The sequence below is a fragment of the Coloeus monedula genome, assembly GCF_965178545.1.
Source record: "Coloeus monedula genome assembly, chromosome: 18".
Lineage (NCBI taxonomy): Eukaryota > Metazoa > Chordata > Aves > Passeriformes > Corvidae > Coloeus > Coloeus monedula.
The window spans coordinates 12,107,621-12,121,816 of record NC_138798.1 but is presented as its reverse complement, the minus strand read 5'-3'; the positions used below and the strand labels follow the sequence as shown (position 1 = coordinate 12,121,816).

At 45.3% G+C, this 14,196-nt stretch overlaps 1 protein-coding gene across 2 annotated transcripts in view; it reads left to right on the top strand.

The window, feature by feature from the left end:
* The first annotated feature begins 2,851 nt into the window (after window positions 1-2,851).
* The window catches only part of LOC309579706 (ATPase MORC2-like), a 55,826-nt gene continuing 44,481 nt past the window's right edge, over window positions 2,852-14,196 (top strand). Inside the window, exons 1-4 of one of the 2 annotated variants that reach the window (XM_082293150.1) lie at window positions 2,852-2,957; window positions 9,082-9,135; window positions 10,601-10,635; window positions 11,617-11,685. In XM_082293150.1, the coding sequence (XP_082149276.1) occupies window positions 2,872-2,957; window positions 9,082-9,135; window positions 10,601-10,635; window positions 11,617-11,685 (244 nt within the window). In that variant the 5' untranslated portion in view covers window positions 2,852-2,871. Of the gene's footprint in view, window positions 2,958-3,616; window positions 3,701-9,081; window positions 9,136-10,600; window positions 10,636-11,616; window positions 11,686-14,196 lie in introns of those variants that run through there. The other variant, XM_082293151.1, reaches the window with a different exon arrangement.

Genomic DNA, 14,196 nt, shown 5'->3' with positions numbered 1-14,196 from the left:
CAAAGAGCAGAAGTCCGGAACATGTCTGAAACCTATTGCAGAACAGCTATGGAAAGTGTGTAAGAATTAAATTCTCACTTCACTTTCGTCAAAGAAAATTAAAAAGATGTGGAATCGACCACCACCAAATGGCAAGATGATAATGAGCAATTTCCTGCCTGGGCTGACCAAATGAAATGGAAGTGCAATGTACTGGTCTTCTACCAAGAGCCAGATGAAAAGGACTGGCATCTAGCCAGCTCATCCTCAGAACAGGTCAGATCCCATAGGAGCAGCAGGAAGGTGTTCAACTGCTCTGTCCAGAGCACTGCAATACTCAGATGACGTTGTCAACCTCTCCAACATCAGGAAAGAAACATTGGTTCCTCCCTGAAAGTAAGATGATGAGGCAAAGTTCCTGGTAGGTACAGAGACACTCAGATTACCTAAGAGGACAAGGCTGATATGATGCCTAAGTTCAGGTTCATGTTCCTCAGGAACACATATTTGGGTAATTACCTTGCCCTTTCACTGATAGGATTTATATTGCTTTTTGAACATCTGCTGTTGATATTGACTACAATGTGACAAAACAAAAGCTGAGCACAACAGATGATGCTACAATCTTTAATAGACTCATTGTATGTCATAAACATAATACACCTAAACACAGTTCTCAACAGTAATTTTCCTAATTCTTTCATGCAGTTTGATGTCCTGCTGTGCACAGCTTTTCAGAGATAAAGTCTAAAAGAGCCACTGCAAACACAGGCACAGTCATTTTTTGATGCCTTCACAAGAACACACAGAGAAATCCTTGCCAGGAGGAATGATACAACTTGCTGGCCTGAACAGGCCAAACTGAGGGTAAACAGAGTTAAATGCTGTTCTGGGAAGTGAAGTTCTTAGGCCAAAGCTACAGACTTGTTAACTCAGGCTCACACACCACTGGGAATGGGGGTCAAACAACTCAAATATGAAACTCAGGTTTTAGCCATTTACCAATCATGAGTAACAGATTTAAGTTTTCACCACATAGCTCGGATATCATAGAATCACAGAATGGTGGAATGGTTTGGATTGGAAAGGATCTTAAAACTTGTCTTGTCGTACCCTCTGCCACAGGCAGGACATGGACACCTTCCACTATGCCAGGTTGCTTCAAAAGCTCCATCCAACCTAGCTTTCCACACTTTGAGGGATGGAGCAGCCACAGCTTCTCTGAGCACCCTGTGCCAGGGCCTCCCCACTCTCACAGGAAAGCTCAGTATTCCATTAGCCCTGCCCTCTGGCAGTGGGAAGCCATTACCCCTTGTCCAAAGTCCCTCTCCAGCTCCCTTGGAGCCCCTTCAGGTACTGAAAGGCTGCAGTAAGGTCACCCTGGATGCTTCTCTTCTCCAGGTTGAATAATACCAACTCCCATAGCCTTTTTTTTTTTTTTTTTTCTGATGAATTAGATTTTATTGTTGGAAAATGATCAGATAAAATTGAAGTACTTCTTTTTTTCTAGCGAAACTTTACCTTTTCCCTGTGGTGCCCTATAAATAAAGTATCAAATAATGTCTACCCTTTTTAAATCTGCAATCTTACACGTTCCATTCTTGCTGGACATTCTTCAAGAACAAATATGCCACATCAATTTCTGCACAGATTGAATTCCTTCAGATTTTGGATATTTAGTTCAGATTCCTATTAACCGAGACACAGCAGACACAGCCATGCTGTTTCAGTGTCCATTTCAGAAGTACGATTGGGGGTGCTTTTCCAGTGGACAACTCAGGTGCTCAGACAAGTATTCCTGGCCTTCAGGGTTCCCGCATTCATGCCGCATTTAGGGGGCCATGGTGTGTGCAGGACACAGGTAGGACAACCCCTGAGCTCAATCCTTTCACATTTCAAGATGAGCCAAAGGCACAGAATTGAAGCAAGAGTATTTATGATTTTATATGCCCTTTACATTAATGTTTTTTTGTGAGTGCGGGCACGTTCAGGAGCTTCTCCTCGGTGACTTCCCAGAGCCTTCATCAGCGCCGCAGGACTGGCAGCCCCCGAAATCCGCGCGGAGCCTCCGTAAGAGTTCAGCGGCGGGATCCTTCCATCCAGCTGCGTCCCGGAGCCGCTCCCGACGTTCAGGACCGGTAGGCCTCACCCGCTCCAACCTGGCACCGGGCAGTTACCGCCAGCTGGTGCCCCCCACGCACGCCGCCGGCACCACGGCGATCGGGCCCCCCCGGCTCCGGCAGGGCCGGACGGGGCTCCCGCTGCCGGGCGGCCTCATCGCGCACCCCGGCCCTACCACACCCGCAAGCCCGCCCTAGGAGACAGCGGCGGCCGCTCCCGCGGCGCTGAGGCGTTCGGTTGCCGCCGGGGCGGAGACTGGGGAAAAAAGGGGGTCCCGCGAGGGGTCCCGGAACAGCCGCGCACACCGCACTCACCCTCCTCCACCGTTCCCTCCCGGCCGCGCGCGCCTGTCACGCGGCGGCGCAGAGCCTACATTGGCCGCGCCGGGGCACTTTCATCACGTGCCTCTTTTTGACCAATGGGCGGCGGCCGCGTGGCCCCGCCCCCGCGGGGGCAGTTGCGGCGCTGGGTGCGATCCCAGCGCGGCGGAGACAAAGCGGGCCTGGGCCGGGCTGGGCCCGGGCGGCACGGCACGGCACGGCACGGCACGGCACGGCACGGCACGGCACGGCACGGCACCGCACCGCACCGCACCGCACCGCACCGCACCGCACCGCACCGCACCGCACCGGCGGGGCGCGGTGCGGCATAACGAAGTGCAGTGCAGCGCCGACTGTTCAACCGGCGGGGGCCGTGACCGGCAGGGGGCGGGGAGGGCTCGAGGCGCGCGCGGCCGCCGGTGCATGCGGCAGGGGCCCGGGCCTGGGCCCGATGGCGGCTACTGCCGCCATGTCCCTGGGCAATTACAGCAGCCTGAACCGGGCCCAGCTTACCTTCGAGTACCTGCACACCAACTCGTGAGTAGCGGCTGGGGTGGGGCGGACCCGCGGCACCCGGCCTGCTCAGGGCCCTGGCTCAGTGCGGTGGGCCTGGCTGAAGCCACGCGGGCCGGTGGGGCTGGGCGGACCCCTGCCCCCGGCCCGGTCGCCTCGTGGTCCCTCCGGGCCCGGCTATTGTACCGTGGGCGGGTCCGCGGGTCACGGAGAGCTGGTGCATGGGGACAAGAGGCCCCAGGAGAACGGGGATGCCCCTTGGGCAACTAGACCCCCATGGCCGCACTTCCGCGGAGCAGTGTGTGCACTGCCATGACGGCCGCCATCCCTCTGCAGCAACTGGCTTTATGTGTGACTGAGTATTTTCCAGGTTTATTTTCAACAGGATTATGATACTTTTCTTCCAGTCAGATTTTTGTATGTCGCCAGTGAATCCCCCAAAATAACACCTCTTGAGATGAGGCAAAGCCGTTATTTAAAATGAGTTTCTTCTGAGCACTTGTCTAGAAAATGAGAAGCACCATCAGGAAGCAGTGCTTAGCAGGATCAGGCACCTATCAAGACCTGCCTGCTGCTCCTAAGCCTTGTAATGCCATGTGTAGAGGAGATGAAAGAGCTTATTCTACCCGAACTGGAAGAACACTGTGAAAACCACTTGGCATTGCTTCATTTTGATCAGCTGGTCACCGTTGTAAGATTGTCTGCTGATGTTCTGCAGAAGAGTTGACTTACTGTTATCCGTCAATAGAAGAACAAATAAAGTGCAGGTTTATCTTTTTGTTTCCCTTTTCAACGTGTGAAGGATCACAGTGGTCTGTAGCAGTCTAAAGATGGCACAGAAACACAGGCAACTTGGTTTCAAAGTATTTTTGTCTGGCTCTGTTGATAATAAGAGACATCTGCAAGAGCAGCTAAGACTAATCTCACATATGCCAAGAGCATTATGATCCATTTATTTTCAGAATTAGGAAAGTAGTGGGCTTTGAATAGGGGACAAACCTAGTAATGGCTCCATGTCACATTTGCATCTGCTGTCTAGCTTGGCTGAAGATTGACAATACTGAGTCATGTTGTGGTGGAGGTGTTGATTTCTGAAATTCTCATGTCCAGCTCCAGAAGACAATCTTTTTTATGGATTAGAAGACCGTGCAGATGATGGCAGTGCTCTGTCAGCAGATTGTGTTTGTCTGCAAAGCTCCAGAACTGTCCATCTTCCATGTGCTGCAGAAAAGACTTGAGTTGTTGCTGCTGCCCTCAAGTATATTAAAGCTGCTTCATGTTGCCACTGTGCTTATGCTGCTGGTCTGCTTGTGGTGTGCTGCATGTCTACAGTGATGCCTGCATTACCAAATTGTTGGGAAGAGCTGGAAGCTAATGCTTAGATAAGCCAAAGCTAGGGCTTCTTGTCCATCATGAACAAAGAGCCTTTTGAGGTTATGGGAATCAGTGCATAAGTCAAATGCTTCCCTAAGAATGGCAATGGGAGTAATGGAAGTCATTTTAAAAGCAAAGAAAGCCCCAAACTAACCCATGACAAACATCCCCTCCTGTTCCTCCAGTAAAAAAATGAGCAAAAAAGAAAAAGAACCAATCCCCAAATCAACCCAAGGCCAGCACAGGGCTTTTGATAGAGGAGACTGGTCTTTTGGACTGTTCTCTCATGCTGAGGAAGACCATCCCTCCTCAGATAAGTTCTAGTTCAGTGCTAAGGGTCTTCTCATGTTCAAGGAGGTGGAAATTCTTTAAATTGCAGTGAAAGATCAGCCATCTGGCCGTTAGGGTGCAGAAGAAAACCATGCCTTTTTTTTTTCCCTTCCTTTTTAAGACCATCTTTAGGAAAAGTTTCCATGTCTACCTCAGAGCACTCAGTCTGAAGTGCTTTACAGGAGATGGTTGATCAGGTCCCTGAGCTTGAGGACCTGCAGCAGATCTTTCCAATAGCGGCTTAATGCTTGCATGTCTGATGGCATGTTGAGGTGACCCTCCAGCATCTATATGAATTGATTCGGTTGCCATATTTTTTAAAAAATAAAAATACCACCGTGCTTTTCCAAGTGCTTTACTTGATGAATAGTTGAGTGGAGACATAATGTTTTAGTAAGTTCTGTAGCGATAGGACAGAGGGTAATGGCTTTAACCTAAGAATGTAGATTCAGACTAGATATAAGGAAGACGTTCTTCCCTGTGAGGGTGGGCAGGCCCTGGCAGAGGTTGCCCAGAGACTGTTGCTGCCCCTGGATCCCTGAAAGTGTCCAAGGCCAGGTTGGATGGGGCTTGGAGCTACCTGGTCTAGTGGAAGGTGTCCCTGCCCATGGCTGGAGGTTGGACTAGATGATCTTTAAAGGTCTGTTTTCCACCCTTATGTTTCTATGTTAAAGTTCTTTTAGATCCTGAGAATGAAAATCAGTGTGCATAAGCACATGAAAATTACATGTGCATTGTTTTATGACTTTTCAGGGTCACCTGCTTGCCTTCTCATTGATTTTCCTTAACAATTAAATGCTGCTATGTTAAGATACTTCCAAAGTTATTCACTGAGATGATGCCAAAAGCATAACAGCAACCAGCCAATTTGTATTTGCATATTTTGAATATTTATAATTAAAAATTGAAGGAGTTTGTTAAAAGTAGGGGACCTGAAATTGTCTTCTAGCAGTAGGTAGCCTTTAGCTTGTAACTTGAGTGTTGTTGTGTAACTAGAATTGTCCTGGTGAATACAGTTGGAGTGGAAGAAGGTCGCTCAAATAGACTTCAAGCTGACTAAATGATAGACTTGAGGAAAACTAGTCGTAACAGACCAACAGTATCTCCCCATCCCCCCAAATTCCCTCTTCTTCTTGTGCTTTTTTTTTCTGTTTTGGCCTGAAACAGAGTGCATTACTTAGAGAATGGCTGTTGTTCCTGTTGCATGTGCCAAAATAAAACATTTTCCCAGGTGTGCCCTCCTTCTGAACAAAATGAATTCTTAAGTCTCTTATTAGTAATTAGGTACTTGTCTGCAGGGTCTGGAGTCCAACTAGGTTCAAGCAGGAGGTTCCTGTAGGAACTGCTCACAAAACAAGCTTTTCTTCCCTTGGGATGTTACTCCACGATTCTTTGTAGAGGTGTTTGAAGTTGGGTCATGTTTTAGAGCCATCTAACTTGACCTTTTGTAATTTATGTTTCAATAAATTGTCGGCATTGGACTCCCTTGTTCTATTCCTTGTCAAGCCTGCAGTTCTGTGTGGAAGTTGCACACTGCGGGATGGTCCAAGCTAGTCTGTGTCTACCAAGATGAGCTGTTGTTGGGACTATGGATTTTGATAATACTTTCCTCCTTTCTATATGTTGTTTCACGCATTGTATGGCAGTAATAGTTGTATTTTGAATACTCTGATGCAGGATTTTGCCTCTGATGATGCCTATCTAAAATATACTCATGTGTTTGCAGGTTACTTGCAAACTCTGATAGACTTCATTTTGCCAACATCTTGTCTCTTTTTTTTTTTTAAGTTATGTTGCGAGTATAATAATCTCAAACTTTTTTGGGGAGGTGTAAGAAATTGTCACTAGTTCATCATGATGGGATGTGAAGTATTTCAGGCACTTTTGACTGTAAGGCAAGACCATGGGGTTTATTTAAGATTAGCTGATGGAATCAGGCCAAAGCACTTCATGTGACTTTAGTTAGGTGTTGACAAGCGTGTTCAAATTCATAAACTGAAAATAAGACCTTTTAGTGTATATTCGTTTATGTTAGTGATAAATAGCTGGAGTGAATTTCATTGGCTTGTAGCAAGGTTTCCCTTTGCTTGTGTCAGCACAACTGGTTGCAGTTTTGGGAGATGGTCAAGATCAGTACAGTGTTGGGCTATGTGGAGATGTTTTGTCTTATTATCTGTAGCTGTGTTATCAGTTGTTTTGTTCCAGCATCTTTCTTTGGAAATCCTTCTTTGTATCTTATTTGCACCTTTCCTGACTTTGAAGTATTCCTAAAATTGTGGAGTAAAAGCTGCTCATGAAGCGTAGCTACTAGTGCTAAAGCATCCATTTGCTTACAATAAGGTCATTTCCTAAATAAACTTCTGTGATGTTGACCTGTGGAGCTGAATAGACACTTGTAAACTCAAGAGAACACTTGAAATCTGTAATCATCCTACGTATCTGCTCACTCACCTTCCTAGTGGGATGGGGAGGTGGATCATACAAGGCTAAAATCCATGGGCTGAGATAAGAACAGTTCAAAAATGGGAGTAAAGAAAGATACGATAATAATAGGAAAAAGAGAGAGAGAGAGGCATAAACCTCGAATGTCAGGTGATGCTCAGTAGAATTGCTCAGCACCCACTGACCCATGCCCAGCAGCAATTGGCCCCTCCTGGCCAGCTTCCCTGGCTTATAGACTGAGCAGGACGTTCTGTGGTACAGAATATTCCTCTGGCTGATTTGGGTCAGCTGCCCTGCCCATGCTCCCCTCCAGCTTCTTGTATAGCTGACTAGCATAGGACACTGAAAAGTCCTTGACTTAGGGTATGCATAGCTTGGCACCAGACTTTGGTGTGTTATTAACATTATTCTCACACTAAATCTAAAATGCAACACTGTAACACCTACTGAGAAGAAAATTAACTCTATTCCTGCTGAAACCAGGACAGCAGGAAATCCTGCTCAAAGGAAGGAACACCAAGGTTGTGTTTCTATGGAAGCTTTCTATTAGGTAGGTAGTCTTCCAAACACCGTTCCCATTGGTCTTGTCTGTGGGAGAGTGGAGATATGCAAATCTCTGTTCCCATGGTTTCAGTGATAACTTTGAAGGCTGATGTGTTTTCCTGTGACTGGAGCTTGAGGGGTTCAATGTGATCTTCCTGAAGATGGATATGAAAGTTTATTTTGTGGCTATTAGCAGTGTGGACAGCTGTATATTGTATGTGTGGGAAGTACCTATGTGTCTGTTCTTGAAAGGCTGAAAATATGACTAAATATCTTCTCTTTGGTCACCTGTTGCCCTTTTTGTGTAGTGGTGAGAACAGGCTGTATGTGAGGGTTTTGTGCAAACTGGAACATGTGTATAAAACCAGTTTCTGAGGTCTTGGTCTGTTCATTGAACAACCTAGAGGAGCAACAAATCCCAGCAACTGTTTCTCCACGTCTTTGCTGTTAACGTTATGGTGGATGTGGCTCATCTGTGTTTGAAGTAATTGTTAGATTTTGAAGTTAGGATGCCAGCTTGGGCATGAAGTGGAGATAATGGCATTTATGTTGACAGACAATGTATTGTAATGATTTTTATTAGCTTCTTAAGTTTTTCTCACCATATATCTTCTTTCAATGTTGAGGCGTATAACTAATGGCTTCCAAATGGGAGCTGCTTATAAGAGATGGCAGTTAAGGGGCTGGAAACTAAACATGTCTCCTGAGATTGTGCTGAAGTGGTATCTGGGTTCATGATTTTAGTGTTAAGTTGGAAAGGTGGTGTGGTACAGTGGTGTCAGAAGACTCTTTCTCTGGATTAGTAGCAGTTGCACCTACTAGACGTTAGCCAGGATCTGAAAGCTTTTTTCTGTCACAAATAACTTCTGCAATGAGACTGTGTGCATGGGGGAGACTCAGCCTTGTTCGTAATGTTGTCCATGTCTTGTTGCACAGAGCACCTGTGGCTACCGCATCCACAGAAGTGTTCAAGGCCAGGTTGGACAGGGCTTGGAGCAAGGTGTCCCTACCCATGGCAGGGGAATTGGAATGAGATGGGCTTTAAGGTCCCTTCCAACTCAAACTGTTCTGTGATTCTATGATAATCCTCATGTGGCCATATTTACTTATAGGCAGAATTTAGTTGCCGTGAAAAGGCCTGTCAGTGTGGTGAATAAGGACTTCCATGAACTGTTGACTGGGTCATAGGCCGGTTCATTGGATCATCGTGTTCTCTATCGTTTTTGAGTACTTGCAGTATGTTTTAGACAATAGTGAGCTGCAGTTTGGGGCAGATTGGCTGCTACATGGCTACCTCTGGCAGACAGTAAATCACTTGTTCCTAGTCTGCTGTGAGCCAGACCGTAGTGTTGTACCCATTTGGATTTGTTTAAAATATAGTTGAGATTCTCATTTATTTAAAGGTCTCTCTTTTTTAAAGTGTTGGCGTAACCCTGCTGATTTCTGTGTTTCGTTGCAGAACTACCCATGAGTTCTTGTTTGGTGCCCTTGCTGAACTTGTAGATAATGCCAGGTATGTACCTGAGACCGCTTAATTCCCAAGGTAACTTTGGTTAAGATTTTATTCCCCTATGTATTAGTTGATCTTAAGCAATTTTCACTTCTAGTAGACTTTACAAGAAATACAAAATAGAAGACATTGCTGCAATTTAGTATGAATATTTCACTTGCTCCTCTTACACTGCCACATCAAACCCCTAAAAAAAATAATTATTCCTGGAAAGACAGGTTTGAATGAATCCCGAAACAACTCATATTGGAAAGGAAATTGATAGAAGATACAAGATAGATTTAAAGAAAAAACCAGTCTGCCTTTTTGTGTAAAGAAATTGGTAACATAAATATTACAGGAGCTGTGACTCTTTTGATATCTAAGTAATCATAGTATCAAACATGACTATGAAAATCAAATCAGAAGTGGGATCCTGAAAAATAGAGCAAGAGCAGCTAAAGGAATTTTGACACTTGAGGAGGCATGGTCTTTGGAAATTGCAGGTGTTGGGCCACCCATCTCACATGTGTGTGGGGAATCCATGCTATAGCAGCCTCCCAAGCCTTGCGTGTTTTTCTCTTGAGCTGCAGGAAGTACTGTCATGAAGCATTATAGAAATATTTTGGGATTGTTTTCTCTAAATATGGTTTGTCGCAGTTTGTGATGTAAGGAGCTGAAACTGGGGCATTTTTGAACAGGAAAGCTTCTGTTTGGGAAATCAGCTCTGAGTGTGTGTATGTGTGCGCGCATGAGCTGGCGCTGTGTTCACTGTAGCTACAAGGTAATAAAAAGTAGGGTCTTTGGGGAGGTTTTCCCTTCACCTCTTGGTTCCCCTCTGGCTGTAGAGAGGTTGTCTTCTGGGAAGAAGGTAGCTGGGCTGGGCTGGAGGTACAAAACTGGAGCAAAGTGGCTGTGGCATTTGTCGAGTGGGGTTTTGTTGTAGCACTACAGCTCCACACCTCTAGTCAGCAAACGAAGGTTGGTTTGAGAACAGGGCAGTAGTGCCGTACATACTGTACTTTCAAATACAGAGAAGGATGCAGTGTGTGAAGGGCTTCGCTTCAGTGATCTTGTAATGACAGTTTCCTGTAACAACTGTGAATGTATTGGGATGGAGCTTTATGTGGAGTTACTAAACCTTTTGCAGGCAGCTTGACAGAAAAACTATAGGCGTTGTTTGTTTCGTACAGGAGGGAGCTCAGAAGTGTGTACTCATTTGATTCTCAGTGCTAGAATGACTTTTGTTAGAATGCCAGTGATACTTCCTGTCACCAGATCTGTTTGTGTGCCAGCAATGTCTTACGCTGGAGTTTAGGTTCAAATAAACAAAAAGTAGGACAATGTTTTCTGTCAATGATGACTGTGGAGCCTCTGTGTACTTTGATCTGTGCAGCCAGTTATTTTGGAAATGATTGTATGTGTCTAGATTTTTAGCTTCATTTCTGTTTAACATTTGAATAACAGCTGTGTTTTTATTTCTTTGTAGAGATGCAGATGCCACGAGAATAGACATTTATACTGGTAAGTCACTCCTACTGCTTCCTTGCATGTCAGCAATTAAGTCAGTAGTTAATTTGGATTTAGGCTGCAAAATGTGTGTTGTCCTTGACAGAATAGGAATGAGGGTGCTTATACTGAATCCTGGGGTCAGTACTGGGCCCTTCCAGACAAGAAAGACGTTAAGGGGCTGAACCGTGTCCAGAGAAGGGCAAGGGAGCTGAAGAAGGGGCTGAAGCACAAGTCTGATGAGAAGTGGCTGAGGGAACTGGGGGGCTCAGCCTGGCGAAAAGAAGGCTCCTTCTTGCCTTCTTGCTCCTACAACTCCATGACAGGAGGGTGCAGCCAGGTGGGGGTTGAGCTCTTCTCCCCGCTAATGAGTGACAGGAACAAGAGAAAACAACCTCAAGTTGTGCCAGGAGAAGTTTAGATCGGATATTAGGGAAAATTTCTTCACTGAAAGTGTAGTCAGACACTGGAACAGGCTGCACAGGGCAGTGGGGGAGTCATTATCTACCCATATTTAAAAGATGTGTTGATCTGGTGTTTAGGGACATGGTTTAGTGAACTCAGCTGTGTTAGGTTTGTGGTAGGACTTGATGATCTTAAGGGTCTTTTCCAATCTGAATAATTCTATTGTTTTACCATTTCTTCTGTGCCATAGTGCCTGTTGTCTTTCAAAAAGGAGTACTTTTACAAGTACCTTGGGGAAGCAATTAAGTCAGCCTTCACCTGGGGTCAGGTGAAGTGAGTTGCTGTTTGTACTGGATGCTTAAAAACTCCACTGTATTGTAATACAGTTTTGTAGCACATGCTTACATACAGTATGAAGTGAAGAAGTTCTTAGTCATTCTGTAACAAAAATCTGGTGCTCTTTCTTACAGCTTAGCCATATTGCAGATGTAAAAGTCCTGTTTATTGTGTTACATTTGATGTTAACACCAATCCTGTTTTATGGAACTTACAAATTTTGGTTACGGGAGCTGTGAATAACTTCTCTTGCAGAGCGACGGGAGGACCTACGAGGTGGATTCATGCTATGTTTTTTGGATGATGGAACAGGAATGGATTCAAGTAAGTGGCAGAAAGTTATACTTGCATTTGCAAGCTGAGGTTTCATGTTACGGTTTAAGTTGAATTAACAGCTTAGTTCCATTAAAAAGGGGATGTTCCATGCCTGTATACATGTTCCTGCCTCTCCACTGGCTCTTTTCCACCATATTACATATCAAACCATTTGCCTCTTCCATTGCAGAAAACTAATCTGGTCAAAACAAAATTGTTTTGCTGCATTACAGAGTTGAGTCAGCCTGGCCTAAGTTTCTCAGTACACTGAAGTTTGACTGTGAGGCTGAAGGGAGAATAGTGGAGCAAGAAGGGGAATAAGCCTTTTCCCCATCTGGCTGCCCAGTAGTCAGTGTCTCTCAGCTCTAACCAGAAGGTGTGCTGTCACAGAAGTTACAGGCACTGCTTTGAAAACAGTTTGCCATTGTGTCATCATGGACATTGTGGCTGAGCTCAATGCTGGACAATATAAAATCTTAATAATATGAGAAGTATATAACAAATGTATTTCTGCCTTGTAAGTATTGATGTAAATCATGTTGTATCTAGCAGGAGAAAGCTAAAAGCTTTTCTGTTTGCTTTAGCATTGATGAGCAACACTGTCAACCTACCTTCTTTGAGTCTTGAGGACTGATAAATCATCCTGTGAGGAGCTCTCTACAGGGCAGAAAAATTGGGTAAAATTGTGAGGTGAATTTGGAGAAGACAAAGGAAATGGTTAAATAAGCAACAACTAACATTTTTGCACTGATTCCTCAGTACTTTAAGTTCCTCTTGTGATATTGTCACAGTTTAATCTGAGCTGGCAACTCAGCCCCACACAGCTGTTTACTCCTCCTCCACTGGGATGGTGGAGAGAATCAGAAGGGTAAAAAGTGAGGAAACTTCATGGGTTGAGATAAAGACAGTTTATAAGGGAAAGCAAAAGCTGTGCCCACAAGCACAGCAAACCAAGGAATTCATTCCCCATTTCCCATGGGCAGGCAAGTGTTCCGCCACCCTCAGGAGAGCAGGGCTCCATCAGGTGAAAGTGACTTGGGAATGCAAATACCATAAGGCTACATGTGCCCCTCTTGCTCTTACTTCCCCAGCTTTACCTGGTGAGCATTACACCAGGTTGCACAAGGCTTGGAGCAACCTGGTCTAGTGGAAGGTGTCCCTGTCCATGGCAGGAGGTGGAACAAGATGGTCTTTAAGGTCCCTTCTAATCCAAAACATTCTGGGATTCTGTGATATTGTCTGGAATATACCTTGTGTCAGTTGGGATCAGCCATCCCAGACTTGTCCCCTCCCATGTCCTTGTGCAACCCAGCCCGCTTGCTGATGGTGCAGTTTGAGGAGCAGAAAAGGCCTTGATGCTGTGTAAGCTGTGCTCAGCACTAACGAAAACATCCCTGTATTAGCAACACTCTTTTCTAGAACACAGCCCCATGCAAGTTAGCATGGAGAGATTGAACTCTATCCCAGCTCAAACCAGTACAGATATGAAGCATTTCATTCAATTTATTTGTGCTTTGATACACAGATTTGTGACCTCCATAACAGAATTTGGTTTGAACTCCACGTACCTTCTGTATATTCTTTGCAATACAATTAAGGATGCTAAACAGGTCTCCCAAGAGTAATTTTCTGCCACCAGTGGAACTGAAGGAAGCAGTAAAGCCTCATCCATGAAAAAAGCTCTGAGATTGAAGTATGGCCTTCTCACAATCCTTAGGATCAGGGAGAGGAAATACAACCTTCTTGACCTGTGTTGAAAACTGTGTGTTTCTCTGGAAGGTGCCAGATGTCCTAATGCTGCAGAATTTCATAGCAGCTTTTATCCTGTTATTGCTTCTGTATTGCTGTTTCTGTGACAAAATGGAATTTAAGTATTGGCTATTGTCTTGGTATGATTTAAGGGGGATGCACTGAAATGAATTATGTCCCCTTAGTTTTAACCAATCCTTTTCTACAGGAAATTAATATGAGTAAATATAAGTGAAAAAATAACAGTTTACTAGCTAGCAAAACAGCAACAGTCACAAAATAACAGTAAATAATCACTAGATACAAAATTGCTAAATCTCATGGACACTGTGGGAACAAAGAGAAACTCAAAATGGCGGAGTGACCCTTTCCCCAAGATGATGCTTGCCACGGGCGACCACATGTGGGTAGATAAAGGGAAAATGATGGCAGGCCTCCCTCTTATCTCTCCGGTGGCAGCAGCTCCATCAGTGTATGCGACTGACACCCTCTGGCAGCTGGTACTTGGTTAAGGACTAGAACCTGTGGAAGGACTTCGCCTTCCTCTTGGGAGAGGACGGCAAGGCAGCCAGCTAAGGCATCTCAGACTCTGCCTTCCCACGTCAGCTGGGTGCTGCTGGCAGCTGCAGCAACTGCAGGGAGTGGGGCCTGTTCACTCCTCTCAGCCCCACGCCACAGCTGCAGACCAGTGTTGCAAAATTCACTCTGAAACTGTGTTCCATTGTGAAATGCATCTTCTCGAGTTGCTACTGTTGCAAGCACAGAAAACCT